We start from the raw sequence: 17,809 nt of genomic DNA, 5'->3' as shown, positions 1-17,809 counted from the left end.
AGAGCAAACCTTCACAAACAGCTTCCCCTGCTTATCTGCCGATGCTGTCCAGTTCCACTGCAGTCTCCGTCACACTATTAAATAGCAGTCATGTCATAATTTGGACCCAAACCCAATAGATGGTCCCTGGAGCAAGTGACAGGGCTGGATCAGGGCAGTTCCATTACAATTAAATGCAAAATTATTACACAATAAATCATCACACATTAATTGCATGCAAAACCAGTTTTTACCCGACAGATCCCTGCAACTATTATAAACCAATTTAACATGACATTTTTACATGTAATGAATAGTACATAGGGTTGGAAATAAGACTCCTGCTGCACAGCAGTTTCACTCATTCCAGGTTTTACTATGAGCTTGATTAGCCACAGTGTACAGGTAACAAGCTCAGGTGTGTCTTATTAAACTCAAAGCAAAACCATGCAATCGGGGTCCTATGCATTTACTGGTGTGTGGATCCTTTTTGAATATGGTCTCATCATTTTAAGTGTCTGCTAATTTATAAAGGAACTGTGCATGCTATATAAACAGAAGCACACTTTGTTTTCTGTCCAGTCTGTTCACATCCCCCTCCCCCATGTAGTTTTGGGTGTAACAGGGATGGAAATACGATTCCCGGTTGCATAGCAGTTTGTTCCATTCCTGGTTTTGCTGCGAGTTTAATCAGACACACTGGGGCAAAACCTGTACTGGATCAAAGCAATAGGAGTCTTATTTCCATCTCTGTACTGTGGTATAGTGAATAGCGGTGTACGATTAACAAAGAGCAGCGATGACAATTAAAAAGGATTCCTGACACCTCTAAATGATCAGCAGAAACAGACAGCGGGCACAAATGTTAAATGTGAAGTGGCAATTTTCTTTATTGGGGAGGGTGTGGGAGAGTTCCTCATCAGCATACAGTGCACTCATAAAAGGTTGCACAAACTAACAACGAACCTGTTAATACGAAGTCTTATATACATTAATTCATAGAGACTCCAGGAAGGCAAACCCCAGTTTATAGAAAAAATTATTATTATTATTATTTTTTTATATACTGTACACATCTTTACATCACATTCCAAAAACAAAACCCAATAAAATACTAAAATATTTTTACATCTAAAAAGAGGGGCAATACTGAACACACTTTTGTTATCTTCCCTTAAATTACCATTACTGTAACATTGCTTAAAACACTAGCTGTGTCGTGTGTCGTGTGAATCTGCACGCTTTGAGAAGATCCACATAACGCTAGGAAGGAGGACATGAAGAACTGCTCCACATCCAAGCACACGCTACTGTGTTAAAAACGGCACCTTTTAAAATCCAAAACGGTTTTCTTTCTTGATTTTTTTACAGATTGAAACATAACCTCCTGGTCTGATTATTTATTTATTTATTTATTTCTTCGCAGATGCCCTTATCCAGTCACATTCCGGTCAAATAAACTCATCACAGTTTTGAAAGGTTATTATTATTATTATTATTATTATTATTATTATTATTATTGATTATTAATTATGTTCTATCAATTTCAGCCTGCCCCTCTAGCGGCAAACTTCTCTTTAAATATGTTATTTGTTTTTATTTATCTTAGTTAATAATTTAAAACTTTAAAAAAAATTCTGTTAAAAAAAATAATAATAAAAAAATTAAACACAGCAAGCCGAGTTCAGTCGTCTTTCAAAACTGTTCACAACTTTTATCAGTACCAGAAAAAAAAAAAATTTAAAAAAATGCTACAACCTAGCTGTGTAAAAAGTAGAAAACAAAATGTCATATACAGAACTTTACATTCATGATGCATGTTTTAAGACTTTAACCAAACGTTTAAAAACAAAACAAAACAAACTTGTCGTTTTCTGTTGCAACAGCAACTACCGTAATGTTACATTCAAACACACAGCTAGAAGGAACGGCTGGAGAATCCTCCATGCCAGGGGAGCTCCAAAGTCATATGTGCTCCTGCACTTGTTATTAATCTGCCCCACCAGTCGTTGTAAGGAGATCACGGGAGGGTATTGCTGAGACAGAGTGGTTTGTGCTAGAGCGTATTCTAACATGCACTTGACAGGAGGAAGAGCCCTAATTCAATGAAGCGCAGTCACAGGCTATTTAAGCAGGAGCTAGTTATTCTAATCAATGCAATCTTTTTAAACAATGTGGCACATACTGCCTCACCCTCTAAAAACACACTCAAACTTCAGACTCCCTTGTTGAGTTTTCCAAATGTAAATCAATCCACAGCCAGGACTACCAAGCCAAGCCTTTCACACCGGAAGACAGCTTTGCTACAGTTTGTGCTGGGGTGGGGCAATTAAACGGGGAGGGAGGAAATGAAAAAAAAAAAAACAGGGAGCAGACGCGTTAACCCTTTCAGTCCTGAATTCTGAAGGAACTCCTTTATTGAGCATACGAGAGTCAAGTAATATATTCCTACACAACCTCAGACTGGGCCCTAGGAGTCCCGTGAGATTCCAACGGGATTTCACACTGAAAGGGTTAAGGACAGCCCAGACAGCCTGTATTAAAAATGAATATGAACAGGATTTTTAGATAAACGGTGCCCTCCAAAATGAAACTGGGCCCAGCAGTGCACAATCGCTTCAAGCCACGAGGGCTTCACCCACAGGAGCCCATGCATGTGATCTTTACAGATCATACAAGGGGTCCCGTCTCGTATGTGCTCAAGAGTGTCTGAGAAGCGTCAGTGGAAGTCTGATTCTCCACTAGATAGAGCATCAAATCTCCCTTCATTCATCTTCCAATCGTTCAGCGGTCATGAAAGCTCTCCGTGGCGTTCGTTCCATCAGTAGTATTGCGAAACTCACTTCACATGAACTGATTACTTTGCAGCGGTTTATAGAAAAGGAGCAGCGCTGCTGTAACAAAAGAAACCGGTCCCCTGTTACCGCTCCAGCTTCTGTACCAATACTCCTATTACACTGGTTTACAGAAGGAACGCTTTCTGCATACAGATCAGACCCAGGACAAGGACTTCAAAAACACAAGGCGTGTAGGGAAGGAGGTCAGGAAGGGGTTAATCAAGCTGGCCGATTCGTCGTCACGTCCGACCGTTCCAGCTGGAAGATGGATTAGTTTTTTGTTTTGTTAATGGAAGCAGCAGCAGCGGTTGATTTGTTGTTGTAGTTTAGGAGGAACGTGCTTTGTTTGGAAGCAATGCAAGGCAGCCGCAGTTATTCCTCCGACAGCTACAACCTATTAAAAGGAGAAGAAAAGAAAAAAAGAGGCACAGGAAGGCAGGTTAGTCGAAAGAACAGCAGATCAAAGCGAGCGACAGAGGCACAGAAGGAAAATGGTGGCAGGCTAGTTTTGCAGAACTTGTATTACAATGATCAGGGACAGAGAAGGGGGATTGCATTTGTAAATGACCGCGCAGTAAGAATGCAGGCCCTGGTGAGAGCACTGCCCGCTCGGACAGTAATGGTGCCAGCGTTTATCAGCATGGTAGACACACAGACAGGCAGAGCAGGAGGGGGGCGGGGGCAAGTCAGGAGGCGAGAGGAGAGGAGAATGTCCAGAGAGGTTAACCAGTCAGGTAGGCATGTCTAGATATCCAGAGGGGGGGTGGTAGGGAATCACACATCACAGGCTCATCAGAGAACCACAAGAACAGGCATTGGAAAAGGATAAAAAAGAAAAAACAGACATCACAACTGTTTGCACACATGGGTATACAGGGTACAGCTGTGGCCAAAAGCTAAGGACAGGCAAGTGAGTAAATCTGCTGGGATCACTTTCAGAAAATGATTCTGCGAATGGATGATGAAGAACAGAGGCTTCAGAAGCACTAGGGAGTTTTCACAAGATGCAACACAACGAGATGGCTTGCTGTAATATGTTATCATGCACCAGAATATATCTGCTGTTTCATATTATTATTTTTTTATTCCAATCAAAGAAAGCAACCAGTACAGTTTTCTTCATACATGTAAAACTATATAACTTTGCCGAGTACGGAACAAATATAATAATATGTAAAAAGTGTACCTGCCCCGCCCCGTTTGAGAATTACTGAAGTGATTCTCTTTTTCAAACTAATATTGAAGCCTGAAACCTTCTGCTTGTACTTCTGAAAAACAAGGAACTGACACAGGTTTCAGACCCGGTCACACACAGCGAACTTTCACATTTGTTTTCCTGTGACCTCCGTTACACTTTTGGCGACAGCTGTAGGCGAGCTTATTAGGAAGCTGTGCAATCAGATGAAGGGGCTGTTATGAGTTTTCTCCCTGCTTGAACTCAGCATTATAAAAGCAATTCAAGGATTTTAAAACAGGATGGTGGCTCACCTAGCAAAACCCAGATTGCAGCCCGCTTGAAAAAATATGGATTTTTGGCACGGCTAATTGTAAATCCCTACGGAAAAGCAAATGCACAACAACATGATGATACACGAGGCCAGTTCTACTGGAGTTAGCCTGATAATGTAAAGACAGAACGCCCCCCCCCCCCCACGCATTTCTCAAACTGACACATCTGAAGATTCCATTTCATTACATCATATCAGGGTTAGGTTTCACACATGCAGGCAAAAACACATGCAAATGAAAACCTTTTTTTTTTTTTTTTTTTTTTAAATAAAAAATAAATGATAAAAAAGATAAAATAGATTTCAGTGGCTGTCTGGCTAGCTGACCTCAGCCTCAGTTTACAGTACAGTAAAGCCTCCTGCATCAATACAGATGGACGGCAGTCTGTTTTAGGTCCAGTGGTATTAAAAAGGGGGGGGGGGGGGGGGGCAGGTGCACAGCACTGGAGAAGGAGGGTTCCTGACGCAATAGCGGTGAACAGAGCATCACAGGGCACTGGAGGAGCCGTTCAGCACTCCACACTGAACTGAGCATACGAGACACACAGGAGAGCGTGCGTCACGTGGACGACGGGGAGACGTGAGGATGCAACACCACTGTGATTCCATTCATGAACCCATCTCTCACATTTCATGAAAAGAAATAATCCATACATCGATTTAAAAATCGATGAAAATTTTTTTTTTTTTTAAAAATTAAATAGATGCAGGTTCAATTGGATACCTAGGAAAGTTTTTTTTTTTTTGTACACCAGTATATTTCAAAAGCTCATTGTGACCCCCGAAGTAATATAATCTGTACTCAAGAATGCATGTACGTCATCATTTCAACTTGACATAACAAGCACTCTGTTCAACACAAGAGGAACAACACTCGCCTGCTTTTGTTTTTTTTCTGTTTCCTCTTTGGTTTTTAGTTTTTTTTTTTCCTGCGGGATAGCAGCTTCATGCACGGGCTCACAGCGTTAGTGTTTAGGGTTTACAGCAACGGGACCGGACAGTGGGCACTGCGTGGGAGCTCCGACGCTTGGTGCAGATCACCGATCTCGTGTGTGTTAACAGCCCTGAACCTTCGCTCTAGGATACGTACTCTGCAGACTTCCAGAAGTGGCCGGGGTGGGACAGCCTCCTGTTGAGTTTTGGCAGTTTCTCCAGCAGATCTGTGAGCTGAGTGAAGGTGGGACGTTCAGGAGGCTCGTAGGACCAGCACGCTGATAAGATTTCCTAAACGGAAACGAGGAACCAAAAACATCTGTGCATTACACCTACTTTACAAAAAACTTTAAATCTGAGACTCAAACTGATTTCCTGGTACTCTCTAATATTAGCTCCACCTTAAGTAGACTAAGGAAGGTTATCCCATGATATAGTTATCCCCCCAGCACCACACACACACACGATTAAAAAGGTCACAGAGATGTGATTCACATTTTCCATTCACTCAGCAATCCACTCTGGGGTTTAACCACACATGCAATCCTTTTTTATTTTTTCCTTCCTGCTACACAGTCTGCCCCACAGGGCTTGTTTCCCTTATTAGCAATCCAGTAGCAGAACAAAAGCAAGAAAAGGCAATGAAAATCGCCAGGCTGGTGCCGCTCCTGGCTCTCTTACCGTCACCTCCTTGCCCAGGCTGACCTGTGCCAGGACTTGCCTGATGCCCTCTCCGCTGCCCACCTGCCATATCGTGGACTCGGCCGGCTGGTTCTTGATGGGCCAATCACGGGCCTGCAGCTCGTACCAAATCGTCCTAAAGGAGGGGGGAGCAAGAATGAAGTAAGTGCTGATAGCGGCTGACTTTCCGCATAGGTGAATTTCCGCATTTTTGCAAAACACGTAATATTTTGCGTGTAAGCGGTCTCGACGCGTTGGAAGAAGGGTCCTACCCGAACGCGTAAACGTCGGCGGCTTTGGAAAAGGGCAGCCTGTCCTCATCCTTCGCTGGAGCCATCTGACGCACGATCTCCGGGGCCAGGTAGCAGATCCAGCCGTGAGGCAGCTTCAGCTCGTTCTCCCTCCTGCAGCAGGGCGGCAAGGGGCAGCGCTTTAGGACTCGCCGCTTGGAGCGTCATGCAGCGCAGGAGGTTAATGCTTAATCCCTCAAACCGAAGTCTCAGCAGGGATGGAAATAAAGACTCCCATTGCATAGCAGCCTGACCCATTCCTGGTTTCACTATTTAACAAGGCACCCTTTACCTATACACTGGGGCGGATTAAAACCTGTAACTGTTATGCAATTGGAGTCTTGTTTCCAACCCTGCTCCTGACGTACTCTTACCTTCCTTCTTGTACAACTCCAGATATTCCAAAGAGTCCGAAATCCGTGATGATCACTTTGTTCGTGTCGTAGAACACATTCTTGGACTTGAGATCCTTGTGGACGATGCCCTTCGCATGCAGGTAGCCCATTCCCTAAGGAAACCAAACACAGTGTGAGGGAAGCACTGGAAGAGCTCCTCAGCCGCAGCACACGGTGCTCGCAATATTAAAGACAGAACGGGATACCTGCACGATCTCCTGAGCAATCTGGCGGGTCTTGTTGATATCTAGGGTGTTTTTGGCATCTCTCACAACAGAGTAGAGTGTCCGTCCTTTACAGAAGCTGAAAGGGAAAGAAAGAAAGAAAAAAAGAAAGACTTTTTAGAACAACAAGATGGATTAAATGATAACTTGTGGAAGTTGTTTATTTTTTGCATTTATATAGCGCTTTTTATACAAAAATATCGCAAAGCACTGTACAGTACATAGCAGAAAAAAAGAACAAACCACAATGCATTTGTATAGCATGTCACACATACAACTGCCACAGTCAGACCATTTCAATAACAGTACACACTATACAAAAGCAGCAATTTTAAAAAGTTACATTAAAACGCACTAAGATAAGAAAGCCATTTTATAAAAGTGTGTTTTTAAACTTGAAAACTGTAACGGTCCCAACTTCCCTGACAAACAAAGGCACAGCATTCCATAATTTCAGAGCTCTACAAGCCCTACCCCCCGTGTTGCTTTTGTTGGCCCTAGGAATAACCAGCAGCCCCGCATCCTGTGATCTCAGAGTGCGGTTTGGAAGATACGGGGGCAGTAACTCCTGCAAATAACTAGGTGCTAATCCATTCAGGGCCTTGTGAGTTAACAGCAAAATCTTAAAATCAATTCTATCCTGCACAGGGAACAGGGGTAGTAGGTTCACTTTTCCTGGTTTTAGTCAGAATTCTAGCGGCGGTATTCTGAACAAGCTGCAAGCGGGATACCACATGTTTCAGGACGCCAGAAAAAAGTGCACTATAATAACCAATTCAAGATGTCGCTGCTCTGCAGCAGGAGTGTTCTCTTCCTCCCTGGTGCGTACCTACCTGGTGATGATGGCGAGATGGGGCGGGTGCATGCAGGCTCCCATGAACAGCACCACATTCTCGTGGCGCGTCTGCCGGTAGTTCATCACCTCCTTCTTGAAGAGCTTCAGATGGTCCTGGTTGTTGCCGTCGATCTCCAGCAGCCGGATGGCCACCTCCCCGTGCCAGCGGCCTTTGTGCACCTTGCCCCACCGGCCTTTGCCGATCAGCTCCCCCAGCTCCAGCTGCTCGAAGGGGATGTCCCACTCCTGGAGGTAGACGCTGGTCTGGCTGGCCTTGCGTGAGATCGGCCCCTTCCAGTGGCACCGGGAGCTGGGGAGGTCGTCAAGCTCGTCTGCTTCGTACTCCCCCTCCGACTCCCCTTTCGCCTCCTCTGACTCGCCCTCCTCCAGCTCCTCCGACTCATTCTGCAGGGGGAGGAGGAGGAGGAGGGTCCAGATTAAAACGTGACCGTTCACTGAACCAGAGCCGCAGAACTCCGGTCCTTCAGTGCCATTCCACATCAGGTTTTATCAATTACATTAATAGCAGATTGTAATTGTTGTTCGATTAGGTAATTCAGGGCATGGTTGTAACAAATCCAGCACCTGGGCTAGAATGCACACTTCACCAACCCTTTAACTTCAGAGCGTTACTGACCTGTTGTTACTCGATCATTCTGTATGGCTGACTACATGGCGAGCGCTACCGTTACCCCCAAGTCAGCCCCTAGTTTGCATGAATTTAGCACGATCAGCAAGTGTCTAAAACGTGACTCTTCAGTTTAATGCACCCAGCAGGATATTTTATACATGATGGTCAGGATTTGACAACATAACGCACATCCAGTGTGATGATTTTATTTTTTTGGTTCTACCCAACATGGCTCAGCCCCCTGATGTAACTTACCTCCACTTCCTGCTCTTCCGTTTCAGTCTCTGATGGCAGAACCGCACTGCGGGGGAGAGAGGGGTTTGACAGGATGTTTGCTAGCAGGTACTGATAAAGCATGTTCTGCATTTCAAAAGCAAGCGTTTCAACAGCAGTGCCTTTTGTAATAAAGGCAATTTCTGTTGAGATACAATTCACTCGAGTTACATATTAAGATATTGAATATTAACAATCTTACACAGAGTCTTCTGGATTTTCAGTATGCATGATCACGGGCAGTGGTGAACCGGGCACATCTAAAAAATAATAATAATAAATTGAACTGTGATTAAGATTTGATAAGAGATATTGAACTATAGACGGTACATCAGTATAAACAACCAGGGATGTCCTGGAATTCCTAGTAATTATACAATTCAGACCTTCCCTCTAGTCTAAGATCCCTAATTTTTGCTGCTAAGAAATCATCTTGCTCTGTACCGCAGTGACACCTACTGGTCAGACTAAAATAATCACCTGTGGTGAGGCTGTCTGGCCACCAGAGGTCACTGCGGTTCCTTGTACATGCTTCAGCATTACACCATTCACTTCCCAACACTCATAGTTAATGATATGGGCTTTTTTTCCTTTTTGCATCATCTACTCCCAATGTCTTGTTCTGTGCCAGTACACTGAGCACTCTACATTGTAGCAACTTTATTCCAGCTCTGTATGTTACGATTGGGTGGTTAAAAAAATAAATAATAAAAAAAAAAATTATTGGTGAAATAAATCTAGTAACCAGAGACGATTTCTGTGCAAAACGAACAAGGAAAGGAGATGGACAGGTGTGCTAATCCAGCTGATCATAAAGGAAGAATGACTCACCTGGGAAGATAAACTGTTGTCTATGATGAAAGTAGCAGGAAGCTTTAAAAGAATAAACCACAGGCACAGAGAAGAGAGAGATATTAGGCTAGAGAAGTAGTAGTAAGCAATCACTATCCACCAAATAATTAGCAATGGGTTAGCTGTTACATTGGAGAAATAAAAATATCACTAAAATGTATCAATGCATTAATGTACTTTTTACCAGCCTTGGCCAGCCTCTACAAACTAAACCTGGAGGTCAGCTGTCCTCTTAGCCAACACAGGGGGCTTGGTAAGAAATAAAATGCAAGAATACATCTCATTAAAAAATAAACAAATGCGTATGATGATTAGACAGGAAAACCAGCCCCTTCCCCGCTTGTATTAGAGCATGCAGCATGCACACAAGAAGGGCACACCATTACAATCAATGCACAGCGTTCTGCACAGTTACTGCAGCCTGCGCGTCCAGTACAGAACTGAAACGGGGCACAGACGCTGCGCTGTCACGGCGCTGTGCTGCAGATTCCTGCCGTTTCAGGGAAGGAAATAAGACTCCTAGTGCACGACAGCTGCCCCCCGTGCAGGGGATCTCAAATCCGTTCGGTCGCGGTGGCAAGTGTGTGTATTGTGTTTGTGCAAGTTGTGTGCAGTTGTGTTGTGCAGAAGCAAACCCACTTACCGGGGGAGTTGAAGAGGCTGTCATGGTTGTATTGTGTGGTGTGCAATGTGTGTTGAACTGTGTGGTGTGTATTGTGTGTACGGGCTGTATTGTGTTGCGCAGAAGCCTCTCCACTTACCGGGGAAGTTGAAGCGGCTGTCGCGGTGACCCTTGGGCGAGGGGTTGGGGGGCGGGGTGGCGCTGTTGGGGTTGGACTGCTGGAAGGGGGCTGGAGAGGAGGGGGTGGAGGAAGTGGTCGATGACGGGTTACTGCTGGAGTCCAGCTGACTTACTGCTGGAGGATGATCCTGGAAAGGGAAAGATAAAAGGACATACAACAGGTATTCCACTGGAGCACCTGGGAGCTCCGGCGACTCACCTCCGAGCCAGCATTTCCATTCATATACTTTGTCATGTGCTCTGTGCTTCAATGCATTGAACACCCTCCTGGTGTCCAGAGGTACAGAACGAGCAGCTCATAAAGCCAGTCTTTCTTTAAATCTTTTTTTTATTTCCCCCCCCCCCCCAAGCAAGTTGGTTTCTTGTTTTTGTAACATTACAGGAAATGAAAAGAAAATGGTCCCTGTTGTGTTCCCTTCCTGGTCCAGAGTCTCGTTGGCGAGATCACTCTGTTCCCAATGTTTATTCCCCTGGTTCAGTTCAGGAGTGGACAGGCTGCCGTTCGGAGCCTCACTGCTGATCTTACCTTCTTGGTCAGCGCCTTCGGAAGCGTCCCAAACTGAGGTGCCTCCGCGGGCCTGTCTACCGGGTTATTGATATCCGAAGGTACCGATTCCGTTCTTCGGATTTTTTCGACTGAAAGACAAAAGGGAGCAGAGCGGTTAGTACCGTCCTCAGAGCCTGTGTTCATCGGAACGGACTCTCGCATCTAGAAATCCACTTAAATATCTATTGCAAATACAAAGTGACTTTAATAAAACTTACTAGGAAGAAACGATATTCTGCAGGAAGGAGCTTCTTTTGTACATTTGTTATGACACTTTAATCTAGAAGAAGCAAAAAAAAAAAAAAACAACATGCAAACTATTAAAACAGAACAGTATTTTTGCAATGTGTAAAAACAACACTTAAAAAGCTACAAGCTTGCAGTAGGCATGCAGACAGGAGATGGTTATTTTTGTCTTTGTGTGAAAGAGGGACATTTCCACCAATTCATTTTGTATGCATATTCGTTTAACCTAGCGGTTTGATTTCCGGTTCCTCCACTCCCCACTCTGGCATGTCCTGCTCCAGTACCCCAGGGTGTGCTTCCGAGCCTCACCTGCAGTGTTTACATTTCACCCCGAACATCATGTTCTTCTGACACACCTGGCACGTCTGAGATAACCAGGACTTGGTAGAGAACCTTCAAGAGAAACAACAGACTGGTAATTCACTGCAGAGTTCCAGGACCCCACTGTCTTCAACAGCTGGGTTTTAACGTGAAAACCTCTTCACGCGATCATGCTTGTACACCTTCGTTTCAATAAAGCGCTTGAACAGCAGAGGGCGTGTATTCTCTGATTCCGTTAACCACTGATTCTATTACACAGTTTTCAGCGTGGAAACATGCAAACAGGGTAACTGTCCTCTTTGCTCACCTGTGTGTGACTGCTAACCCGATATCCCTTCTTGCTGTTTGCGGGGACCCACGCTGGATGTTATCTAGGAAATAAGAGCGAGAAGTAAGGCAAGAGATTCAACAACAAACCCAGCCATTCCTGTCCATACCCAATAAACTGGCATACGTTTAGATACACGAGAAGACATCAGAACAGTCAAAACTGTTCATCCACAACTCACTTCTGCTTTTACAGACCCTGATCAGATCTAGTCACAGACTACCTCACCTCAGTTAACATTACAGCAGGTTGTGCAAGATTCGAGCCAATCAGGGTCTGTGAAAGCAGCTGTTAATCAGAAATATCAGGCAAACGAAGGAAGCGGACGTGTCGGCTGGTGCCTTCAACAGTGCACTGATTAAAACTCTTGCAGTACGACGGCACAAGCCCAAAGGTTTGTCCGCTTAAGCTTCTTGTAAGTTTTACCTTTCTTCAAAACAGACACTGCTAATGCATACCTGCCCCATGTCCTTTCTATCAATGAGTGTGTGTGTGTGTGAGAGTGTCTGTGAGTGTGCGTGTGTCTGCGAGTGTGTGTGTTGCATATATTTCAGCTGTTTCGGTGTGAATACCCACTCTTCTGGGTGCTGTACTCGTCGAGGAGTGTGGGGGTGCCAGGGAGAGGGTGCGAGCCGGCCGCGGGAGCAGGAGAGGGGGCGGGGTGGCACTGCGATCTCAAGGAGACCAGAGGAGAGCGGGCAGGAGCGTCCTCACAGCCACCGCCCCCGTTGATCTGCACGCTGAGGAGCAGCTTGTTCTTCTTACCACTCCTGCAAGAGAAAGAGAGGCTGGATTAGGCATGCATGCAGGGGCAGCTGCTGTGCAAATCTATTCTGACAGCTTCCGTACGGACAGACTGCACTGAAGCAAAAATGAGTCAGCCAGACAAAATCTTACACTTTATTTATTTATCAAAGCCTTTTCTAAAAAGCTGTGAGAAATAACGGAACTGAAACGGGTTAAAAAGTCAAACTGCTGGTAGGAACTATTGGGTATTGCACTGTTCGGCTCTTCTTTTTGACAGTTCTGTGTTAGGGGAGACACTGAAATGAAGTACAAAACGGTCAGAAACAAAACAAGCAAAACATCCGGACCACTCCCAGCTGTAGAACCGCACAGAATCAGAAGTCCTTACTGATAATAACACTGCGTCTCAGTCTGGCTCTCAAGAACAAACAGCTAACTAAAGAAGAGCCTCCACAAACAGGAGAAATCGCTGACCTCCTGGTGCAGAAACAAGCATGCAACCCACTGATAAAACTAATTGCTTCTGGCCACTGTAACAGCAATTAGGGATGATAAACTGCAGTGTGCCAGACTCCAGACTCCAAGGGAAGAAAACTGTCTGCAAAAGCCACTCCTAAATAAGGTCCTTAAATCCGGGAATCTTCTCTCCACCCCCTCCCTGTTCCCTGAATATTGCAGGATATTGCACTGAATTACGCTTAAAAACCACCGTATCTAATGCACGTCATCATTTCTTCGAACAAAACTAGATTCAGCCTGCCCGATAGCATGTTGTAGCTCCTGTGAGGTTCTGGCTCCAAGTCAAAAGTGGTTAGGAGTTAAAGTACAACAGAACATTATGTTGTGTTTATTTATTATTGATAATTATTGAAAACAGCTTTCCTATAATTGGTCCAGTCTGGAGTGCATTGTACATACAAGCTCTCGTTCTGTATTTTAATTTTGTACAGCTCTCTGGGATGCCATAGTGTGAAAGGCGCTATATACAGATACATTTGCATTGCATTGCATTGTATTGCAGAACACAATTGAAAAGGTCAAACCCTACCACCGGACACCGGCTCTCTCTACGTGCAGCGGGCACGGCGGGGAGACAGGGGATGAAAGCAGTAGGTAGCGTACTTGTTCTGGGGCACCTCCTCGATGCGGTTCCCCAGCTGGGACTCGTGGGACTTGCTCCGGGTCAGGGTGGAGAAGCCGGGCAGCAGGTGCAGCACCTTGCGAGAGGGGGGCGGCGGCGTGCGGGGGGGCTTCAGCTTGCTCTTCCTCTTGGAGGGGGGCGTGAGGGGGGGCGTGCAGGGGGAGAAGGGGTCCATATAGAGGTACACCCCCGGGTGCGAGGGCGCCGGGCAGTCCGAGGTGGGGATGGCAGACACCGAGATGGAACGGGGCTGGTTGCACGGGACACGAGCGAGAGGGGAGGGGCTGTGCGGCCGGACAGACCCCCCCGGACAGGACAGCTGCTCCGACGGGGCCCTGCTGCTCTCTCGTCTCTGCGTTTCTGAAGAGCTCCACTGGCAGGAGTCTTCTCTGAGCTCTCCTCCTGTAAGGTGAGGGAGAAGTGCGTTATTCAATCAGAACGGTGAGGGGAGGTGTACAGACAGACACACAGACAGACACGCAGACACACAGACAGATACGCAGACAGACACACAGACAGATACGCAGACATACACAGACAAACACACACAGACATACACGCAAAAAGGAAATCTGATGCAACAGTATTATTGTTCGTGAGACTCAAGTTTAGGAGTAGACTGACGGTATTGTTGACTGGACTCTCTGCATCACAGGCAGGCAGTGATGCTCTGGTCACTTTGAGATCCACCTCTCACCTCCTCTAAACTGTATTAACCACTGTCCAGAAAAACAAGCACGCCAGCCTGTTTAAGCAGAAGCAAGCGCACCCAGTAAGACTCTTTTTATGTCTTCAATATCAATTCAAAGACTTGGTCTCACACACGCACGCACGCTGCAGTCACTGTCTTTCAGGAAGCAGCACTCTTACTGGACTGCAAACATTCCGAGACAGGTTGCAAACATTCTGAGCTTGTTAAAACTGAACAGTTTAAAAACAAAAGTGCGCTTATCCCTGAAGTTTAACCTGCCCTGTTTTGGAGAAGGCGGTCTGTCCCAGCTCACCTGATTTACAGGCGTTCTTCAGACAGGAGAGGGCAGCGTTGAGCCGGGAGCACTCCTCAGAGCTGGAGCCGAATCGCCTCATGGCGTCACTGACCTGCAGGCTGGACATCTGCAGCAGAGCATCGAGGGAGAGCTCCCCTGAAACTGCCTTCAAAACAGAGAGCAGAGGAGAGGAGGGCTGAGTCACACACACACACAGGGAAACACAGCAGGAAAAGCTGCCCGTCTTACTTCAATTCATCAGCCAGATAAAAAGGATGAACCGTCTCCTTTACGACAGCGTGCCCCGAGTAGTGAAGTAAAAGGGCATGATTTAAGCAGTGTCCCTTTCCTGCACTGCATCGCTTTCCATTGCTGTGCAAGCTCCTCACCTTTGCCAACATCTGCACCCAGATGTGCACGGTAGATCTCTCTGCTGCTGCTGCACAGATGTTGTAAAACCTGTCCCCACACTGAATGGGTCAATTAGCAAAAAAAAATAAAAAATGTACACCACCGGGCAATGCAAATGATCGTGGAGGGATTCCTTCCAACAGTAATCCTGCTTAGTATACAAGCACGACCTTGTAAATCCACAGGTTACAATTATTACAATAAGCAAAAACAAGGAACACACTACAGGAATGATACTGATCTAGTTACCCTGGTCAGTCTGGAGAAGCCACAGCAAATCAGAAGCAATGCCTTTGCAACTGACCAGCAAAAGACTAAAAAAAAAAAACATTGTTACAGCAGCCTGTTCACCGTACCAAAATTAACAGCCTGCTGCCCAGTAGCCGTGTACAGTCCCCTGCCTCGAAAAGGAAGGCAGCCTGCAGAGATCCCACAGCTGGTGTAAACACAAGAGCTCCCAGTGTAAACACAGGCTTCCGAATGCGTGTCTGCTGGTGGACAGCAGTGGGCATTTCTGTCATGGTACAACAGACATTGTAAAAATACATTTGAAAGCCCTTTGCAGAAATCTGCCTGATTTACAGTACAAAGCCATAGAGCTGATGGGAGTAGCGTGTGTAACACACACACACACGCACGCACGTGCACACACTATTGAATGTGACAGCTCAGCTCATCTATATAAAACTACAGAGCTCAACAAGGCTCTAGGAAAAAAAGGGACAGGGCAACAGCAATCCCATGCTGCTTTCGTTCATCTCCCTCGGCACGGCACACCGGAATCACAAGCGGTCAGACAGCGCTGGTGTCTGCCACCGTCTCTGGTGGGATAGCTTTAGCTGGAAGGCCATTGTCTTTCATTACATTGTTTTCATAATGTATGACAGAGAGAGCGCTGCGAACAAAGAAATGTGACCCAGTTACCCAGCCTGGCAGAGCAGACAGCTACTCTGTTTGCTGTACCTGTCAATACGCATTGAGATCAGCACACACAGCACACCACGCTGTTACCACGTGCCTAGCTAGGCTTTACTATGTCAAATACAAATCCGACAGACACAATCTGCATGGACTGTAAAGCATGGAACACCTTGGTCCTCTAAGGCCCTGGTCTAGGCTTACGGTTTTCAACACGCACTGCTATCCAGTGCACATGAGACAGAGACACAGCCACAGGGGCTTTAAACAGTGTGGAAGTACAGCGATTGCTCTAGAGTATAACCGCATGACTGTGAGCCTGTACTACAGCGTGTGACCGCAATTCAATGTGCACTTTTCAAAACAGCAAAACATGCAAACAAAAAAACAAACAAACACAACAAACAGCTCCAACGCGTTTGTGCAATACCGGTAAACTTGATAACCGGACGCCTCTACTGCTTTCAGCCGTGAAAACCCAGAACAAGTGAATGAGAAAGACGCCCTGCAGAAGCAAACTCTGAAAACGACCAGCCCCTCTGATGCCAGGTTAAGGATATGGAAGATACTGAAGAGCAGATACTGAACGACCATTTAAAAGGAATCAGAAAATAATACTCCATTAAAAGGGGCTCCCTGTGGCCGTTTAAAAATTCTTTCACTGCATGGGAGTTAAAGGGATGAATACAAACATGTTCTGGACGTGCAAAAACTTTGTACCACCCCAGCTTAAAAAAAAAAAAAAGATTATATTTTTTAAAATCTGCAAAATAACCTTCCTTTGTGTTATTGTTTGTTTTTTTGCTCGGATGCTAAAAATAGAACTTGTGCTGTCGTCACTCCTCAGTGTGACATTCTGTCTGAGTTTATAAACACTCCTATTGATGTCATCAACAAACGCACGGCACGGGAAAACACTTTGAACCGCTGGGAGCTGGACGACACCCGAGACTCCAGAACCACCTGAATGATGTCACAACGCAGGCGAGAATGCCACAGGACAACACGCCTGGAGGAGAAGTAGTCAGGTCGAGGGTTCAAATGCAGAAATACACAGTGCAGCGAAATGCTATTCCAGCAGCCTCTGCACTCTCTTTATCAGAGCGTTAACCATACTTAGAAGTTCCAGTTTTACACACGTGTGAAAGCTCAGTGAATCTAGCTCAGTTTGCTGTATACTGCAGCTGCCTCTCCTTCACAGCTTGACTAGAAGGGGAGGGGAGGGGGAGTGGACCAATAAGCTGCTGTCTGGACTTGTCCAACTGATGACAATGGATTCCTATCTTAACAAACAATTCCACTTTTAAGAATGCAGATTCAGGGTTCACTGCACCTCCAATGCATGGGGGGGAATGTGTCATGCTTAGCTGCTTACAATACTTACATTTCATACAGAATTTTATACACAAAAAATATTAAAACACAACAACACCATGTTATTAAATATATCTTCCCTGTAGTCCTCATCTACACAGAACACGCCTGTTTCCAGATCAGCAGTTCCCAGCCAAGACAATATCTTAATCTGAATAGAAATATAGATTATAATAGCAGGTGTTCAATATATATTTAACAATATAGTTTTTTTTGTGCTAATTAATTAATTCTATAAACAGCAGAAGTTACTGCCATGTTACTGATGACAAAGAAATTGGATTTATTAAATATGAATTAGAACACCACCAACAATAAAAATGACTGGTAGATTTGTGTGAATAAATCGCGAAATCTTTAAATAAAATCAATTTGAACCCATACTTCATACAAAGATGTGCATTCAAATAAAAGCAACATTCTCACTCCTTAATAGTCTAAACAGTGAATAATCACAGACGGAGACAGAGCTATACAGTTAAGGCATTTGTTTACCCCAGCGTACAGGTAGTCTCATGTCCTGTATATTTCCTGATGGGAGTGTTTGAAG

General features: G+C 45.2%; 1 protein-coding gene across 5 annotated transcripts in view; it reads right to left on the bottom strand.

The window, feature by feature from the left end:
• Window positions 1-844: 844 nt before the first annotated feature.
• The window catches only part of LOC131701692 (kinase suppressor of Ras 1-like), a 40,151-nt gene continuing 23,186 nt past the window's right edge, over window positions 845-17,809 (bottom strand). For 2 of the 5 annotated variants that reach the window (XM_059001150.1, XM_059001154.1), the window contains 18 exons: window positions 14,575-14,722; window positions 13,552-13,972; window positions 12,259-12,452; window positions 11,662-11,725; window positions 11,343-11,426; window positions 11,006-11,067; window positions 10,767-10,876; window positions 10,200-10,368; window positions 9,418-9,459; window positions 8,789-8,846; window positions 8,569-8,614; window positions 7,681-8,087; window positions 6,830-6,926; window positions 6,603-6,736; window positions 6,211-6,342; window positions 5,939-6,074; window positions 5,415-5,548; window positions 845-4,371 (listed from right to left, as the gene is read on the bottom strand). In XM_059001150.1, coding sequence (XP_058857133.1) covers window positions 4,305-4,371; window positions 5,415-5,548; window positions 5,939-6,074; window positions 6,211-6,342; window positions 6,603-6,736; window positions 6,830-6,926; window positions 7,681-8,087; window positions 8,569-8,614; window positions 8,789-8,846; window positions 9,418-9,459; window positions 10,200-10,368; window positions 10,767-10,876; window positions 11,006-11,067; window positions 11,343-11,426; window positions 11,662-11,725; window positions 12,259-12,452; window positions 13,552-13,972; window positions 14,575-14,722 — 2,505 coding nt within the window. In that variant the 3' untranslated portion in view covers window positions 845-4,304. The remainder of the gene's footprint in view (window positions 4,372-5,414; window positions 5,549-5,938; window positions 6,075-6,210; window positions 6,343-6,602; window positions 6,737-6,829; window positions 6,927-7,680; window positions 8,088-8,568; window positions 8,615-8,788; window positions 8,847-9,417; window positions 9,460-10,199; window positions 10,369-10,766; window positions 10,877-11,005; window positions 11,068-11,342; window positions 11,427-11,661; window positions 11,726-12,258; window positions 12,453-13,551; window positions 13,973-14,574; window positions 14,723-17,809) is intronic. The other 3 variants (XM_059001151.1, XM_059001153.1, XM_059001152.1) reach the window with 3 other exon arrangements.

Source organism: Acipenser ruthenus, chromosome 26, assembly GCF_902713425.1.
Source record: "Acipenser ruthenus chromosome 26, fAciRut3.2 maternal haplotype, whole genome shotgun sequence".
NCBI classification, from domain to species: Eukaryota; Metazoa; Chordata; class Actinopteri; order Acipenseriformes; family Acipenseridae; genus Acipenser; species Acipenser ruthenus.
The sequence above is the reverse complement of the archived record's forward strand: the minus strand, read 5'-3'. Positions and strand labels throughout refer to the sequence as shown.